The 18,353-nt window shown below is 57.6% G+C and overlaps 1 protein-coding gene across 1 annotated transcript in view; it reads right to left on the reverse strand.

Moving 5' to 3' along the window:
• Nucleotides 1-17,974, reverse strand: part of SRCIN1 (SRC kinase signaling inhibitor 1) — a gene marked incomplete at its 3' end in the record, with an annotated part of 111,590 nt that extends 93,616 nt beyond the window's left edge. Inside the window, exon 1 of the mRNA XM_075584626.1 lies at nucleotides 17,394-17,974. Coding sequence (XP_075440741.1) covers nucleotides 17,394-17,448 — 55 coding nt within the window. The remainder of the gene's footprint in view (nucleotides 1-17,393) is intronic.
• Nucleotides 17,975-18,353: the final 379 nt, after the last annotated feature.

The raw sequence follows: 18,353 nt of genomic DNA on the forward strand, positions 1-18,353 counted from the left end.
GCATGTTGCAACCCCCCCCCAACTGTAACACTGGCATGTTGCAACCCCCCCCCAACTGTAACACTGGTATGTTGCAACCCCCCCAACTGTAACACTGGCATGTTGCAACCCCCCCCCCCCAACTGTAACAAGGGCACGTTGCAGCCCCCCCCCCCCCCAACTGTAACACTGGCACGTTGCAACCCCCCCCAACTGTAACACTGGCACGTTGCAACCCCCCCCCCCCCCCAACTGTAACACTGGCATGTTGCAACCCCCCCTCCAACTGTAACACTGGCACGTTGCAACCCCCCCCCCCCCCCCAACTGTAACACTGGCATGTTGCAGCCCCCCCCCAACTGTAACACTGGCATGTTGCAACCCCCCCCCCCAACTGTAACACGGGCACGTTGCAACCCCCCCCCCCCCCCAACTGTAACACTGGCACGTTGCAGCCCCCCCCAACTGTAACAATGGCATGTTGCAACCCCCCCCCCCAACTGTAACACGGGCACGTTGCAACCCCCCCCCCCAACTGTAACACTGGCATGTTGCAACCCCCCCCCCAACTGTAACACTGGCATATTGTAGCCCCCCCCCCCAACTGTAACACGGGCACGTTGCAGCCCCCCCCAACTGTAACACTGGCACACAGCAACCCCCCCCCCAACTGTAACACTGGCATGTTGCAACCCCCCCCCAACTGTAACACTGGCACGTTGCAACCCCCCCCCCCCCCCCCAACTGTAACACGGGCGCGTTGCAACCCCCCCCCCCAACTGTAACACTGGCATGTTACAACCCCCCCGCCCCAACTGTAACACTGGCACGTTGCAACCCCCCCCCCAACTGTAACACTGGCACGTTGCAACACCCCCCCCCAACTGTAACACGGGCACGTTGCAACCCCCCCCCCCCCCCAACTGTAACACGGGCACGTTGCAGCCCCCCCCCCCCCCCAACTGTAACACGGGCACGTTGCAGCCCCCCTCCTCATTCCCCCCATAATGTACGAGCTCAGACCTGACCCAATAAAGCTGACGCCTGCCCGCCGGGCCTTATTCTCTATATTCCCACGTGTCCGCGCCCTCAGCCAATAGGGACCGTCGGCCGTAAAAAAACGGCCACTGCGGACGTGATAAAAACAACCCCCCTCCCCCCCCCCCCCCCCCGGACAGGACACGCGTGATATTTTCACTGTAACGTTGACCCCGGCGCCTGCTTGCGTGAGCCTGTCCTGTTAAAAGCGGCAGACAGCGGGTGACAAGAGGCCTGGTTCATGTGACCGGAGGTTAGGCAGGCCACAGAGTCGCCAACTTACCCCCCACGCGCTGCGCGTTCCTTACCTGCACAGGACGGAGCGCACATGGCTGTGATTCCCCTACGTGTAACACGCTTACATTCCCCTCTCGCCCCTGCCACGCAATGGCGGCTTTTCTCGCAGAACACGTTTTGCCGCCGGGCACATCTCGCCGTGCAGAGATTACCGGTGTGCACGCTTCGCTTTACACACACACACACACACACACACACACACACACTCAGCCCGGCTGGTTCCTCCCAAATGTTAAAAGAATCACCTGGCGGAATCCATCAGACGCGGGTGCCGGGAGGAGGAGGCGGCGGCAGAGGCGGTGAGCTGCGCAGAAGTGCCCGCCGCGATTTGCCGCTCCATCCGTAAAAAACAACCGAGAGGAATTATCATAAAAAGGATCCTTCAACCCAGTTTATTGCTGCAGTTTCATAAATCTTCATGAGCGACCAAGACCCCCGACGGCCCATGAGACAGAGGCAGCGCCGAGCGCGCGCGAGCGAGAGAGAGAGAGTCAGGAGAAAGCCATCACAGAGGCGAAAGCAAGGGGACGCAACTTCAATCCTTCCCGCTGCAATAGTGTCGCTGAGAAATGATACGCGGTGTAGCCAGCGAGAGCCTCAATCCATTCCCTCGTCTTCATCGACAAGCAGGAGTCCAGGCGCACACACGCACACGCACACGCGCGCGCACACACACACACACACACCGCCTGAGGATAATGCTGGCATCACATCCACACACACCCAGAAGATGAATAACCCCTTCTACACCCTGCAGTATCCTCATCGCCAGCGCCGCTCTCCTGGGGGGGCAACACTGTGTCGTCAGGGGCATCTTGTCTTACTTACACTAACGTGTGCGGCGACGTGTAAAAATGGGCATTAGAATACAGTTATTGTATCACGCGCGCACGGGGGGGGGAAAGCTCTGTCCCGCAGAGCTAACACTCTAAATGGCAGCTTTACACAGAAAGCTGTCCCGCAGAGCTAACACTCTAAATGGCAGCTTTACACAGAAAGCTGTCCCGCAGAGCTAACACTCTAAATGGCAGCCTTACACAGAAAGCGCAACAGGAGGAAAAATAACCGCTTGCTCCCCGGAGACGCTTAGCATGCGCACACGCGCGTCGGCTAAAAGACACGCGGCGACAAACTCCCGCGTCGTGGCGCGGCGATGTATATTAGTATTTACTGAGATAAATGTGGCTCCAGAGGGTGGCATTGCAGTAAGAGTTGCACGCGGCCATTGGTGCACGCCCCCAAATGACGCGTGCGCTACTCTTGCCCGCCATAAAAAAGGCGACAAAATTGTCCGCCAATTTTTCTTGGTCGGAAACGACAAACTGCCGGTAGTATCAAACAATTCGTAATGCGTTCATATGTATGCGCCTGGCGGGATGGCGCGGTGCCACTGCGCCGAGACTCGCGGTTACAGAGGCGCCCCCGCGCTCTCTCCCCCACAACAACGCCGCGGATTGACATGGGGGGAGAGCGCGGGGGCGCCTGTGTAAGTGTTTCGCCATGTCCGGCGGCATCTCCTCCTGGGTGAAGGATTTAAGAAAATATAACAAAATCTATATATACAGTATATATATCTATATATACACATATATATATATATATATATATACGGGCAACGCCGGGTCTCTCAGCTAGTATATATATATATACCTGCAGCGTCTCTTCGCAGAACCTCTCTCCAAGAATTGCAAAAGGTTAATCAGATAAATCCAGCGGCTAACAAGATGCCCGGGCTGTCACATCCCAGACCAGACACATGTGCCTCCTGCGGGCCTGTCCTGTTCATACTGAAGAGAAGGATCACTGTCGCTGGGAGTCGTTCATAGATACAGGCGCACTTGTCCTTGCCCAGGCCTCATAAGTCTCTTCTTCGTGTGTGTGTGTGCCTTGAACATGTGGCACACGTAAACGGACGATGAGACACCCCAGCTGGCGGATAGATGAGATTTTCCCAAATGATAGCAACGTAAAGGCTGTTTTCGGGGCACAGTCACGCCTAATTAACACGCGTCTCCCAGGGGCCACATTTCAGGTTAGATTGCGCATGGCTGGATCCCGTAATGCTCCAGGTCTGACCCAGCATGGCAGGACCCCCTCCTCTCTCTTCCTCACTGCGGAGGGTTGTTACCCACTGCCCAGCATGGCAGGACCCCCTCCTCTCTTCCTCACTGCGGAGGGTGGTTACCCACTGCCCAGCATGGCAGGACCCCCTCCTCTCTCTTCCTCACTGCGGAGGGTTGTTACCCACTGCCCAGCATGGCAGGACCCCCTCCTCTCTCTTCCTCACTGCGGAGGGTTGTTACCCACTGCCCAGCATGGCAGGACCCCCTCCTCTCTTCCTCACTGCGGAGGGTGGTTACCCACTGCCCAGCATGGCAGGACCCCCTCCTCTCTCTTCCTCACTGCGGAGGGTTGTTACCCACTGCCCAGCATGGCAGGACCCCCTCCTCTCTTCCTCACTGCGGAGGGTTGTTACCCACTGCCCAGCATGGCAGGACCCCTCCTCTCTCTTCCTCACTGCGGAGGGTTGTTTCCCACTGCCCAGCATGGCAGGACCCGCTCCTCTCTCTTCCTCACTGCGGAGGGTGGTTACCCACTGCCCAGCATGGCAGGACCCGCTCCTCTCTCTTCCTCACTGCGGAGGGTGGTTACCCACTGCCCAGCATGGCAGGACCCCCTCCTCTCTCTTCCTCACTGCGGAGGGTTGTTACCCACTGCCCAGCATGGCAGGACCCGCTCCTCTCTCTTCCTCACTGCGGAGGGTTGTTACCCACTGCCCAGCATGGCAGGACCCCCTCCTCTCTTCCTCACTGCGGAGGGTTGTTACCCACTGCCCAGCATGGCAGGACCCCCTCCTCTCTTCCTCACTGCGGAGGGTTGTTACCCACTGCCCAGCATGGCAGGACCCGCTCCTCTCTCTTCCTAACTGCGGAGGGTTGTTACCCACTGCCCAGCATGGCAGGACCCGCTCCTCTCTCTTCCTCACTGCGGAGGGTTGTTACCCACTGCCCAGCATGGCAGGACCCGCTCCTCTCTCTTCCTCACTGCGGAGGGTTGTTACCCACTGCCCAGCATGGCAGGACCCGCTCCTCTCTCTTCCTCACTGCGGAGGGTTGTTACCCACTGCCCAGCATGGCAGGACCCGCTCCTCTCTCTTCCTCACTGCGGAGGGTTGTTACCCACTGCCCAGCATGGCAGGACCCGCTCCTCTCTCTTCCTCACTGCGGAGGGTTGTTACCCACTGCCCAGCATGGCAGGACCCGCTCCTCTCTCTTCCTCACTGCGGAGGGTTGTTACCCACTGCCCAGCATGGCAGGACCCCCTCCTCTCTTCCTCACTGCGGAGGGTTGTTACCCACTGCCCAGCATGGCAGGACCCCCTCCTCTCTTCCTCACTGCGGAGGGTTGTTACCCACTGCCCAGCGTGGCAGGACCCGCTCCTCTCTTCCTCACTGCGGAGGGTTGTTACCCACTGCCCAGCATGGCAGGACCCGCTCCTCTCTTCCTCACTGCGGAGGGTTGTTACCCACTGCCCAGCATGGCAGGACCCGCTCCTCTCTCTTCCTCACTGCGGAGGGTTGTTACCCACTGCCCAGCATGGCAGGACCCCCTCCTCTCTTCCTCACTGCGGAGGGTTGTTACCCACTGCCCAGCATGGCAGGACCCCCTCCTCTCTTCCTCACTGCGGAGGGTTGTTACCCACTGCCCAGCATGGCAGGACCCGCTCCTCTCTCTTCCTCACTGCGGAGGGTTGTTACCCACTGCCCAGCATGGCAGGACCCGCTCCTCTCTCTTCCTCACTGCGGAGGGTTGTTACCCACTGCCCAACATGGCAGGACCCGCTCCTCTCTCTTCCTCACTGCGGAGGGTTGTTACCCACTGCCCAGCATGGCAGGACCCCCTCCTCTCTCTTCCTCACTGCGGAGGGTGGTTACCCACTGCCCAGCATGGCAGGACCCGCTCCTCTCTCTTCCTCACTGCGGAGGGTTGTTACCCACTGCCCAGCATGGCAGGACCCGCTCCTCTCTCTTCCTCACTGCGGAGGGTTGTTACCCACTGCCCAGCATGGCAGGACCCCCTCCTCTCTTCCTCACTGCGGAGGGTTGTTACCCACTGCCCAGCATGGCAGGACCCCCTCCTCTCTCTTCCTCACTGCGGAGGGTTGTTACCCACTGCCCAGCATGGCAGGACCCCCTCCTCTCTTCCTCACTGCGGAGGGTTGTTACCCACTGCCCAGCATGGCAGGACCCCCTCCTCTCTCTTCCTCACTGCGGAGGGTTGTTACCCACTGCCCAGCATGGCAGGACCCCCTCCTCTCTTCCTCACTGCGGAGGGTTGTTACCCACTGCCCAGCATGGCAGGACCCGCTCCTCTCTCTTCCTCACTGCGGAGGGTGGTTACCCACTGCCCAGCATGGCAGGACCCCCTCCTCTCTTCCTCACTGCGGAGGGTTGTTACCCACTGCCCAGCATGGCAGGACCCGCTCCTCTCTCTTCCTCACTGCGGAGGGTGGTTACCCACTGCCCAGCATGGCAGGACCCGCTCCTCTCTCTTCCTCACTGCGGAGGGTTGTTACCCACTGCCCAGCATGGCAGGACCCCCTCCTCTCTTCCTCACTGCGGAGGGTTGTTACCCACTGCCCAGCATGGCAGGACCCGCTCCTCTCTCTTCCTCACTGCGGAGGGTGGTTACCCACTGCCCAGCATGGCAGGACCCGCTCCTCTCTCTTCCTCACTGCGGAGGGTTGTTACCCACTGCCCAGCATGGCAGGACCCGCTCCTCTCTCTTCCTCACTGCGGAGGGTTGTTACCCACTGCCCAGCATGGCAGGACCCGCTCCTCTCTCTTCCTCACTGCGGAGGGTTGTTACCCACTGCCCAGCATGGCAGGACCCGCTCCTCTCTCTTCCTCACTGCGGAGGGTTGTTACCCACTGCCCAGCATGGCAGGACCCCCTCCTCTCTTCCTCACTGCGGAGGGTTGTTACCCACTGCCCAGCATGGCAGGACCCCCTCCTCTCTTCCTCACTGCGGAGGGTGGTTACCCACTGCCCAGCATGGCAGGACCCGCTCCTCTCTCTTCCTCACTGCGGAGGGTTGTTACCCACTGCCCAGCATGGCAGGACCCGCTCCTCTCTCTTCCTCACTGCGGAGGGTTGTTACCCACTGCCCAGCATGGCAGGACCCGCTCCTCTCTCTTCCTCACTGCGGAGGGTTGTTACCCACTGCCCAGCATGGCAGGACCCGCTCCTCTCTCTTCCTCACTGCGGAGGGTTGTTACCCACTGCCCAGCATGGCAGGACCCGCTCCTCTCTCTTCCTCACTGCGGAGGGTTGTTACCCACTGCCCAGCATGGCAGGACCCGCTCCTCTCTCTTCCTCACTGCGGAGGGTTGTTACCCACTGCCCAGCATGGCAGGACCCGCTCCTCTCTCTTCCTCACTGCGGAGGGTTGTTACCCACTGACCCAGCATGGCAGGACCCGCTCCTCTCTCTTCCTCACTGCGGAGGGTTGTTACCCACTGCCCAGCATGGCAGGACCCCCTCCTCTCTCTTCCTCACTGCGGAGGGTTGTTACCCACTGCCCAGCATGGCAGGACCCCCGCTCCTCTCTCTTCCTCACTGCGGAGGGTTGTTACCCACTGCCCAGCATGGCAGGACCCGCTCCTCTCTCTTCCTCACTGCGGAGGGTTGTTACCCACTGCCCAGCATGGCAGGACCCGCTCCTCTCTCTTCCTCACTGCGGAGGGTTGTTACCCACTGCCCAGCATGGCAGGACCCCCTCCTCTCTCTTCCTCACTGCGGAGGGTTGTTGATGCAGTTACCCACTGCCCAGCAGAGATAAGAGAGAGCACAGCGCCTGCCAGCAGGGAGGCGGCCTCACCGGGAGAACTGGTAATTAACACACAGGTGGGGGTCATTTCTCACCCCCCCCTCCCCCCGCACACACCTGTCTCAGGTACTGGAAGGTGATGCAATGTGAGAAACACACAGGGAAACATACCTGTGTGTGTACGTGTGTACGTGTGTACGTGTGTACGTGTGTACGTGTGTACATTGCATTAGCACAGTCCACATGCAATTATCTTATTGCATATAAGCATGTGTGGGGCTGTGTGTACCGGGGTAGATTCACGTGTGTGTTTAGACTATGTGTATCAGTGCATATTCTGTGTCTGTGTGTATCAGTGTGTGTGTCTGATACAGTGTGTTAATATCGGTGTTAGTGAGTGGGTCTTTGTTAATCTGTGTGTGTGTGTGTGTGTGTAGGTCTGTAGCAGTGTGTTAATGAGTGGGTCTGTGTTAATCTGAGTGTGTATATCAGTGTGTGTGTGTCTGTAGCAGTGTGTTAATATCAGTGTTAATGAGTGGGTCTGTGTTAATCTGAGTGTGTATATCAGTGTGTTAATGTGTGTAGCAGTGTGTATATCAGTGTGTTACGGTGTGTATCAGTGTGTGTAGCAGTGTGTTAATATCAGTGTTAATGAGTGGGTCTGTGTTAATTTGAGTGTGTATATCAGTGTGTTAAGGTGTGTAGCAGTGTGTATATCAGTGTGTTAATGTGTGTAGCAGTGTGACGGTGAACGTGTGCTGTCGGTATAAAGCCACAGGTGTGTATCAGTGTGTGTAGCAGTGTGTTAAGGTGTGTAGCAGTGTGTTAAGGTGTGTAGCAGTGTGATGGTGAATGTGTGCTGTCGGTATAAAGCCACAGGTGTGTATCAGTGTGTGTAGCAGTGTGTTAAGGTGTGTAGCAGTGTGTTAAGGTGTGTAGCAGTGTGATGGTGAATGTGTGCTGTCGGTATAAAGCCGCAGGTGTGTATCAGTGTGTGTAGCAGTGTGTTAAGGTGTGTAGCAGTGTGTATATCAGTGTGCTAATGTGTGTAGCAGTGTGACGGTGAATGTGTGCTGTCGGTATAAAGCCGCAGGTGTGTAGCAGTGTGTTAATGTGTGTAGCAGTGTGTTAATGTGTGTAGCAGTGTGTTAATGTGTGTAGCAGTGTGTTAATGTGTGTAGCAGTGTGACGGTGAATGTGTGCTGTCGGTATAAAGCCGCAGGTGTGTATCAGTGTGTTAATGTGTGTAGTAGTGTGTATATCAGTGTGTTAATGTGTGTAGCAGTGTGACGGTGAACGTGTGCTGTCGGTATAAAGCCGCAGGTGTGTATCAGTGTGTGTAGTAGTGTGTATATCAGTGTGTTAATGTGTGTAGTAGTGTGTATATCAGTGTGTTAATGTGTGTAGCAGTGTGTATATCAGTGTGTTAATGTGTGTAGTAGTGTGTATATCAGTGTGTTAATGTGTGTAGTAGTGTGTATATCAGTGTGTTAATGTGTGTAGTAGTGTGTATATCAGTGTGTTAATGTGTGTAGTAGTGTGTGTAGCAGTGTGTATCAGTGTGTGTAGCAGTGTGTTAATGTGTGTAGCAGTGTGTTAATGTGTGTAGCAGTGTGTTAATGTGTGTAGCAGTGTGTTAAGGTGTGTAGCAGTGTGTATATCAGTGTGTTAATGTGTGTAGCAGTGTGACGGTGAACGTGTGCTGTCGGTATAAAGCCGCAGGTGTGTATCAGTGTGTGTAGCAGTGTGTTAATGTGTGTAGCAGTGTGTGTAGCAGTGTGTTAATGTGTGTAGCAGTGTGTATCAGTGTGTATAGCAGTGTGTTAATGTGTGTAGCAGTGTGACGGTGAACGTGTGCTGTCGGTATAAAGACGCAGGTGTGTATCAGTGTGTGTAGCAGTGTGTTAATGTGTGTAGCAGTGTGTGTAGCAGTGTGTTAATGTGTGTAGCAGTGTGTATCAGTGTGTATAGCAGTGTGTTAATGTGTGTAGCAGTGTGACGGTGAACGTGTGCTGTCGGTATAAAGCCGCAGGTGTGTATCAGTGTGTGTAGCAGTGTGTTAATGTGTGTAGCAGTGTGTGTAGCAGTGTGTTAATGTGTGTAGCAGTGTGTATCAGTGTGTATAGCAGTGTGTTAATGTGTGTAGCAGTGTGTATCAGTGTGTATAGCAGTGTGTTAAGGTGTGTAGCAGTGTGACGGTGAACGTGTGCTGTCGGTATAAAGCCGCAGGTGTGTATCAGTGTGTGTAGTAGTGTGTATATCAGTGTGTTAATGTGTGTAGCAGTGTGTATATCAGTGTGTTAATGTGTGTAGTAGTGTGTATATCAGTGTGTGTAGCAGTGTGTGTATCAGTGTGTGTAGTAGTGTGTATATCAGTGTGTTAATGTGTGTAGCAGTGTGTGTAGTAGTGTGTATATCAGTGTGTTAATGTGTGTAGTAGTGTGTATATCAGTGTGTTAATGTGTGTAGCAGTGTGTATATCAGTGTGTTAATGTGTGTAGTAGTGTGTATATCAGTGTGTTAATGTGTGTAGTAGTGTGTATATCAGTGTGTTAATGTGTGTAGTAGTGTGTATATCAGTGTGTTAATGTGTGTAGTAGTGTGTATATCAGTGTGTATCAGTGTGTGTAGCAGTGTGACGGTGAACGTGTGCTGTCGGTATAAAGCCGCAGGTGTGTATCAGTGTGTGTAGCAGTGTGTTAATGTGTGTAGCAGTGTGTGTAGCAGTGTGTTAATGTGTGTAGCAGTGTGTATCAGTGTGTATATCAGTGTGTTAATGTGTGTAGTAGTGTGTATATCAGTGTGTATCAGTGTGTGTAGCAGTGTGACGGTGAACGTGTGCTGTCGGTATAAAGCCGCAGGTGTGTATCAGTGTGTGTAGCAGTGTGTTAATGTGTGTAGCAGTGTGTGTAGCAGTGTGTTAATGTGTGTAGCAGTGTGTATCAGTGTGTATATCAGTGTGTTAATGTGTGTAGCAGTGTGACGGTGAACGTGTGCTGTCGGTATAAAGCCGCAGGTGTGTAGCAGTGTGTTAATGTGTGTAGCAGTGTGTTAATGTGTGTAGCAGTGTGTTAATGTGTGTAGCAGTGTGTTAAGGTGTGTAGCAGTGTGTGTAGTAGTGTGTATATCAGTGTGTTAATGTGTGTAGCAGTGTGACGGTGAATGTGTGCTGTCGGTATAAAGCCGCAGGTGTGTATCAGTGTGTGTAGCAGTGTGTTAATGTGTGTAGTAGTGTGTATATCAGTGTGTTAATGTGTGTAGCAGTGTGTATCAGTGTGTATATCAGTGTGTTAATGTGTGTAGCAGTGTGACGGTGAACGTGTGCTGTCGGTATAAAGCCGCAGGTGTGTATCAGTGTGTGTAGCAGTGTGTTAATGTGTGTAGCAGTGTGTGTAGCAGTGTGTTAATGTGTGTAGCAGTGTGTATCAGTGTGTATAGCAGTGTGTTAATGTGTGTAGCAGTGTGTATCAGTGTGTATAGCAGTGTGTTAAGGTGTGTAGCAGTGTGACGGTGAACGTGTGCTGTCGGTATAAAGACGCAGGTGTGTATCAGTGTGTGTAGCAGTGTGTTAATGTGTGTAGCAGTGTGACGGTGAACGTGTGCTGTCGGTATAAAGCCGCAGGTGTGTATCAGTGTGTGTAGTAGTGTGTATATCAGTGTGTTAATGTGTGTAGCAGTGTGACGGTGAACGTGTGCTGTCGGTATAAAGCCGCAGGTGTGTAGCAGTGTGTTAATGTGTGTAGCAGTGTGTTAATGTGTGTAGCAGTGTGTTAATGTGTGTAGCAGTGTGTTAATGTGTGTAGCAGTGTGTTAATGTGTGTAGCAGTGTGTTAATGTGTGTAGCAGTGTGTTAATGTGTGTAGCAGTGTGTTAATGTGTGTAGCAGTGTGTTAATGTGTGTAGCAGTGTGACGGTGAATGTGTGCTGTCGGTATAAAGCCGCAGGTGTGTATCAGTGTGTGTAGCAGTGTGTTAATGTGTGTAGTAGTGTGTATATCAGTGTGTTAATGTGTGTAGCAGTGTGTATATCAGTGTGTTAATGTGTGTAGCAGTGTGACGGTGAACGTGTGCTGTCGGTATAAAGCCGCAGGTGTGTATCAGTGTGTGTAGCAGTGTGTTAATGTGTGTAGCAGTGTGTGTAGCAGTGTGTTAATGTGTGTAGCAGTGTGTATCAGTGTGTATAGCAGTGTGTTAATGTGTGTAGCAGTGTGTATCAGTGTGTATAGCAGTGTGTTAAGGTGTGTAGCAGTGTGACGGTGAACGTGTGCTGTCGGTATAAAGACGCAGGTGTGTATCAGTGTGTGTAGCAGTGTGTTAATGTGTGTAGCAGTGTGACGGTGAACGTGTGCTGTCGGTATAAAGCCGCAGGTGTGTATCAGTGTGTGTAGTAGTGTGTATATCAGTGTGTTAATGTGTGTAGCAGTGTGACGGTGAACGTGTGCTGTCGGTATAAAGCCGCAGGTGTGTAGCAGTGTGTTAATGTGTGTAGCAGTGTGTTAATGTGTGTAGCAGTGTGTTAATGTGTGTAGCAGTGTGTTAATGTGTGTAGCAGTGTGTTAATGTGTGTAGCAGTGTGTTAATGTGTGTAGCAGTGTGTTAATGTGTGTAGCAGTGTGTTAATGTGTGTAGCAGTGTGTTAATGTGTGTAGCAGTGTGACGGTGAATGTGTGCTGTCGGTATAAAGCCGCAGGTGTGTATCAGTGTGTGTAGCAGTGTGTTAATGTGTGTAGTAGTGTGTATATCAGTGTGTTAATGTGTGTAGCAGTGTGTATATCAGTGTGTTAATGTGTGTAGCAGTGTGACGGTGAACGTGTGCTGTCGGTATAAAGCCGCAGGTGTGTATCAGTGTGTGTAGCAGTGTGTTAATGTGTGTAGCAGTGTGTGTAGCAGTGTGTTAATGTGTGTAGCAGTGTGTATCAGTGTGTATAGCAGTGTGTTAATGTGTGTAGCAGTGTGACGGTGAACGTGTGCTGTCGGTATAAAGCCGCAGGTGTGTATCAGTGTGTGTAGCAGTGTGTTAATGTGTGTAGCAGTGTGTGTAGCAGTGTGTTAATGTGTGTAGCAGTGTGTATCAGTGTGTATAGCAGTGTGTTAATGTGTGTAGCAGTGTGACGGTGAACGTGTGCTGTCGGTATAAAGCCGCAGGTGTGTATCAGTGTGTGTAGCGGTGTGTATCAGTGTGTGTAGCAGTGTGTTAAGGTGTGTAGCAGTGTGTGTAGCAGTGTGTTAAGGTGTGTAGCAGTGTGACGGTGAACGTGTGCTGTCGGTATAAAGACGCAGGTGCTGCATTAGGAAACAACAGATCTAACGGCAGAAGATACTATTAACCCCTTCTTTGCCGGCGGGTAACATTTACCCCGCGCCTCTTCTGCCGGGTGCACAGGTCGCACAAAACGCGAAAACAGACGTGGACGGCTCTGGGCGCGCGTACCCCCCGCGGGAACCTGCCCCAGTTCCTGTATACAGTAAGGCTATTAAACTAATATATTTGGATCGGCGCTGGGGAAAACCCCCGAAACAGCGCAGAGGGCGGAAACGTGACGTGGTGAAAGTGCCACATTACGCGAAGGAATTGCACCGGCGCGGTGAGATAACTGCCCCTTTATTCGCCACCTGGTTCTATCATCCGTGAAAATACCGCGGTTTCCAGGAGATATTTATAGCGCTAAATACATTGTCAGAACGCCGGGATCTGCGAGTGTAACGCCGACGCCGGGATCTGCGAGTGTAACGCCGACGCCGGGATCTGCGAGTGTAACGCCGACGCCGGGATCTGCGAGTGTAACGCCGACGCCAGGATCTGCGAGTGTAACGCCGACGCCGGGATCTGCGAGTGTAACGCCGACGCCGGGATCTGCGAGTGTAACGCCGACGCCGGGATCTGCGAGTGTAACGCCGACGCCGGGATCTGCGAGTGTAACGCCGACGCCGGGATCTGCGAGTGTAACGCCGACGCCGGGATCTGCGAGTGTAACGCCGACGCCGGGATCTGCGAGTGTAACGCCGACGCCGGGATCTGCGAGTGTAACGCCGAGGCCGGGATCTGCGAGTGTAACGCCGAGGCCGGGATCTGCGAGTGTAACGCCGACGCCGGGATCTGCGAGTGTAACGCCGACGCCGGGATCTGCGAGTGTAACGCCGGGATCTGCGAGTGTAACGCCGACACCGGGATCTGCGAGTGTAACGCCGAGGCCGGGATCTGCGAGTGTAACGCCGAGGCCGGGATCTGCGAGTGTAACGCCGACGCCGGGATCTGCGAGTGTAACGCCGACGCCGGGATCTGCGAGTGTAACGCCGGGATCTGCGAGTGTAACGCCGACGCCAGGATCTGCGAGTGTAACGCCGACGCCGGGATCTGCGAGTGTAACGCCGACGCCGGGATCTGCGAGTGTAACGCCGACGCCGGGATCTGCGAGTGTAACGCCGACGCCGGGATCTGCGAGTGTAACGCCGACGCCGGGATCTGCGAGTGTAACGCCGGGATCTGCGAGTGTAACGCCGACGCCAGGATCTGCGAGTGTAACGCCGGGATCTGCGAGTGTAACGCCGACGCCGGGATCTGCGAGTGTAACGCCGACGCCGGGATCTGCGAGTGTAACGCCGACGCCGGGATCTGCGAGTGTAACGCCGACGCCGGGATCTGCGAGTGTAACGCCGACGCCGGGATCTGCGAGTGTAACGCCGACGCCGGGATCTGCGAGTGTAACGCCGACGCCGGGATCTGCGAGTGTAACGCCGACGCCGGGATCTGCGAGTGTAACGCCGACGCCGGGATCTGCGAGTGTAACGCCGAGGCCGGGATCTGCGAGTGTAACGCCGACGCCGGGATCTGCGAGTGTAACGCCGACGCCGGGATCTGCGAGTGTAACGCCGAGGCCGGGATCTGCGAGTGTAACGCCGACGCCGGGATCTGCGAGTGTAACGCCGACGCCGGGATCTGCGAGTGTAACGCCGACGCCGGGATCTGCGAGTGTAACGCCGACGCCGGGATCTGCGAGTGTAACGCCGACGCCGGGATCTGCGAGTGTAACGCCGACGCCGGGATCTGCGAGTGTATCGCCGACGCCGGGATCTGCGAGTGTAACGCCGACGCCGGGATCTGCGAGTGTAACGCCGACGCCGGGATCTGCGAGTGTAACGCCGACGCCGGGATCTGCGAGTGTGACGCCGACGCCGGGATCTGCGAGTGTGACGCCGACGCCGGGATCTGCGAGTGTAACGCCGACGCCGGGATCTGCGAGTGTAACGCCGACGCCGGGATCTGCGAGTGTAACGCCGACGCCGGGATCTGCGAGTGTAACGCCGACGCCGGGATCTGCGAGTGTAACGCCGACGCCGGGATCTGCGAGTGTAACGCCGACGCCGGGATCTGCGAGTGTAACGCCGACGCCGGGATCTGCGAGTGTAACGCCGACGCCGGGATCTGCGAGTGTAACGCCGACGCCGGGATCTGCGAGTGTAACGCCGACGCCGGGATCTGCGAGTGTATCGCCGACGCCGGGATCTGCGAGTGTAACGCCGACGCCGGGATCTGCGAGTGTAACGCCGACGCCGGGATCTGCGAGTGTAACGCCGACGCCGGGATCTGCGAGTGTATCGCCGACGCCGGGATCTGCGAGTGTAACGCCGACGCCGGGATCTGCGAGTGTAACGCCGGGATCTGCGAGTGTATCGCCGACACCGGGATCTGCGAGTGTAACGCCGAGGCCGGGATCTGCGAGTGTAACGCCGACGCCGGGATCTGCGAGTGTAACGCCGACGCCGGGATCTGCGAGTGTAACGCCGACGCCGGGATCTGCGAGTGTAACGCCGACGCCGGGATCTGCGAGTGTAACGCCGACGCCGGGATCTGCGAGTGTAACGCCGACGCCGGGATCTGCGAGTGTAACGCCGACGCCGGGATCTGCGAGTGTAACGTCGAGGCCGGGATCTGCGAGTGTAACGCCGACGCCGGGATCTGCGAGTGTAACGCCGACGCCGGGATCTGCGAGTGTAACGCCGACGCCGGGATCTGCGAGTGTAACGCCGACGCCGGGATCTGCGAGTGTAACGCCGACGCCGGGATCTGCGAGTGTAACGCCGGGATCTGCGAGTGTAACGCCGAGGCCGGGATCTGCGAGTGTAACTATTACTGGTTGCGATGCATCTCGGGTCAGGAAAGTCTCCCGCGGGGAGGACGCGGCGCAGAACTAGTGTGCCAGCCCCGCACCCAATCTATCAATCAAGGACATCCCACTGGGCTTTCGTACCTCGATAAATAGCCCCACCGTGCATCTGCTGCACCCGGCGAAGGTTAGTAACAAGGTATCTAGGGCGGTGCGCAGGAATTCTCTCTGGGGGCCCTCGGAGTGAGTGCGTGTGTGGGCTCGCCGGGGCACCTCGGAGTGAGTGCCAGTGTGGGCTCGCAGGGGCACCTCGGAGTGAGTGCCAGTGTGGGCTCGCAGGGGCACCTCGGAGTGAGTGCCAGTGTGGGCTCGCAGGGGCACCTCGGAGTGAGTGCCTGTGTGGGCTCGCAGGGCAGCCGCTGGGGCGCCTTGGAGTGAGTGCCAGTGTGGGGTCACAGGGCAGCCGCTGGGGCTCCTTGGAGTGAGTGCCAGTGTGGGCTCGCAGGGCAGCCGCTGGGGCTCCTTGGAGTGAGTGCCAGTGTGGGCTCGCAGGGCAGCCGCTGGGGCTCCTTGGAGTGAGTGCGTGTGGGCTCGCAGGGCAGCTACTGGGGCTCCTTGGAGTGAGTGCAAGTGTGGGCTCGCAGGGCAGCCGCTGGGGCTCCTTGGAGTGAGTGCAAGTGTGGGCTCACAGGGCAGCGGCTGGGGCCCCTCGGAGTGAGTGCCAGTGTGGACTCGCAGGGCAGCTACTGGGGCTCCTTGGAGTGAGTGCAAGTGTGGGCTCGCAGGGCAGCCGCTGGGGCTCCTTGGAGTGAGTGCAAGTGTGGGCTCGCAGGGCAGCTACTGGGGCCCCTCGGAGTGAGTGCCAGTGTGGGCTCACAGGGCAGCCGCTGGGGCTCCTTGGAGTGAGTGCAAGTGTGGGCTCGCAGGGCAGCTACTGGGGCTCCTCGGAGTGAGTGCCAGTGTGGGCTCACAGGGCAGCCGCTGGGGCCCCTCGGAGTGAGTGCCAGTGTGGGCTCGCAGGGCAGCCGCTGGGGCACCTCGGAGTGAGTGCCAGTGTGGGCTCGCAGGAACGGCTGGGGCTCCTTGGAGTGAGTGCCAGTGTGGGCTCGCAGGGCAGCCGCTGGGGCTCCTCGGAGTGAGTGTCAGTGTGGGCTCGCAGGGCAGCCGCTGGGGCTCCTCGGAGTGAGTGTCAGTGTGGGCTCACAGGGCAGCCGCTGGGGCCCCTCGGAGTGAGTGCCAGTGTGGGCTCACAGGGCAGCCGCTGGGGCCCCTCGGAGTGAGTGCCAGTGTGGGCTCGCAGGGCAGCCGCTGGGACTCCTCGGAGTGAGTGCCAGTGTGGGCTCGCAGGGCAGCCGCTGGGGCCCATCGGAGTGAGTGCCAGTGTGGGCTCGCAGGGCAGCCGCTGGGACTCCTCGGAGTGAGTGCCAGTGTGGGCTCGCAGGGCAGCCGCTGGGGCTCCTTGGAGTGAGTGCCAGTGTGGGCTCGCAGGGCAGCCGCTGGGGCCCCTCGGAGTGAGTGCCAGTGTGGGCTCGCCGGGGCACCTCGGAGTGAGTGCCAGTGTGGGCTCACAGGGCAGCCGCTGGGGCTCCTTGGAGTGAGTGCCAGTGTGGGCTCGCAGGGCAGCCGCTGGGGCCCCTCGGAGTGAGTGCCAGTGTGGGCTCACAGGGCAGCCGCTGGGGCCCCTCGGAGTGAGTGCCTGTGTGGTCTCGCAGGGCAGCCGCTGGGGCCCCTCGGAGTGAGTGCCTGTGTGGTCTCGCAGGGCAGCCGCTGGGGCCCCTCGGAGTGAGTGCCAGTGTGGGCTCACAGGGCAGCCGCTGGGGGCCAGTCCAGGAGAGCCATGCTTTGGCAGAGCTTGGGAAGACAACATGTTGACGTGTGAGTGAGGACGGAAGAGGCGCAGTAACACACAGCCTCTTTGTGGCAGGAGGAGAAAGAGAAGCAGAGGTCCCAAAATGGGGCCGTCGCGCCCATAATGGCCCGTGCCTCCAGGGGGTACTTAACGTGCCTTCCTTTCCTTCCCCCCACCACGAGGCTTGGTGGATTTGCGCGCGAATCAACAAGGGGAGGGGCTAATGGGGCGGGCTATTTAAACCCTGCGCTCGCAAAAGCTACTCACTGACTCTGTTTTCTTTTCTCCCTGCAGGTACCTGTGAGCGTGGTGTCCCCCGATAGCAGCATGGATCCCCGCAGCACGAGCAGCATCCAGGCTCAGGCAGCTGACCGCCGGACACAGCGCCCGGCGGCCCCACGGAAGCAGTGGCCAGAGCAGGAAGAGCTGCAGCCCTCTCCCATCCGGAGAGGGAAGCAGGCGGCCCAGCCTCGTTCACAGCCCCCTCAGCCCCGCTCACAGCCCCCTCACAGCTCCTCTCCCATCCGGAGAGGGAAGCAGGCGGCCCAGCCTCGCGCTCAGCCCCGCTCCCAGCCCCCTCACAGCTCCTCTCCCATCCGGAGAGGGAAGCAGGCGGCCCAGCCTCGCGCTCAGCCCCGCTCCCAGCCCCCTCACAGCTCCTCTCCCATCCGGAGAGGGAAGCAGGCGGCCCAGCCTCGCGCTCAGCCCCGCTCCCAGCCCCCTCACAGCTCCTCTCCCATCCGGAGAGGGAAGCAGGCGGCCCAGCCTCGCGCTCAGCCCCCTCACAGCTCCTCTCCCAGCCGCAGAGGAAGGGAATCAGCCCGGCAGGCTGGCTCCGCCCCCCAGCCTCACTCCCGTGCCTGCTCGCAGCAGAGCAGGGAAGGGAGGGCTGTTCCACCCCCCCTCATGGGAGAGGACTTTAGCCACCACCCTGCAGCTCCAGTCCCCGCTCCCCCTGCTGGCATGGCCCCCCCCATCCCTGCAAAAACGGCCCCTCCAGCCCCCAGCCACCCTCCCCCTGCTGGCATGGCCCCCTCCATCCCTGCAAAAACGGCCCCTCCAGCCCCCAGCCACCCTCCCCCTGCAGCTGTTAGCCACGCTCCCACTGCTGGCCTGCCCCCCCCTTCCGCTGCACAGCACATCCCCCCCCCTGCTGACCAGACCCCCCCCCCCAGGGCCGGCCCGAGCCAGCCCACCAACGCGGCACAGCCACCCCCGGCGCTCCTGGCGCTTTACCCCCAAGCGCTTTACCCCCAAG

This window comes from Ascaphus truei, unplaced genomic scaffold (assembly GCF_040206685.1).
Source record: "Ascaphus truei isolate aAscTru1 unplaced genomic scaffold, aAscTru1.hap1 HAP1_SCAFFOLD_687, whole genome shotgun sequence".
In the NCBI taxonomy this organism is placed as follows: domain Eukaryota; kingdom Metazoa; phylum Chordata; class Amphibia; order Anura; family Ascaphidae; genus Ascaphus; species Ascaphus truei.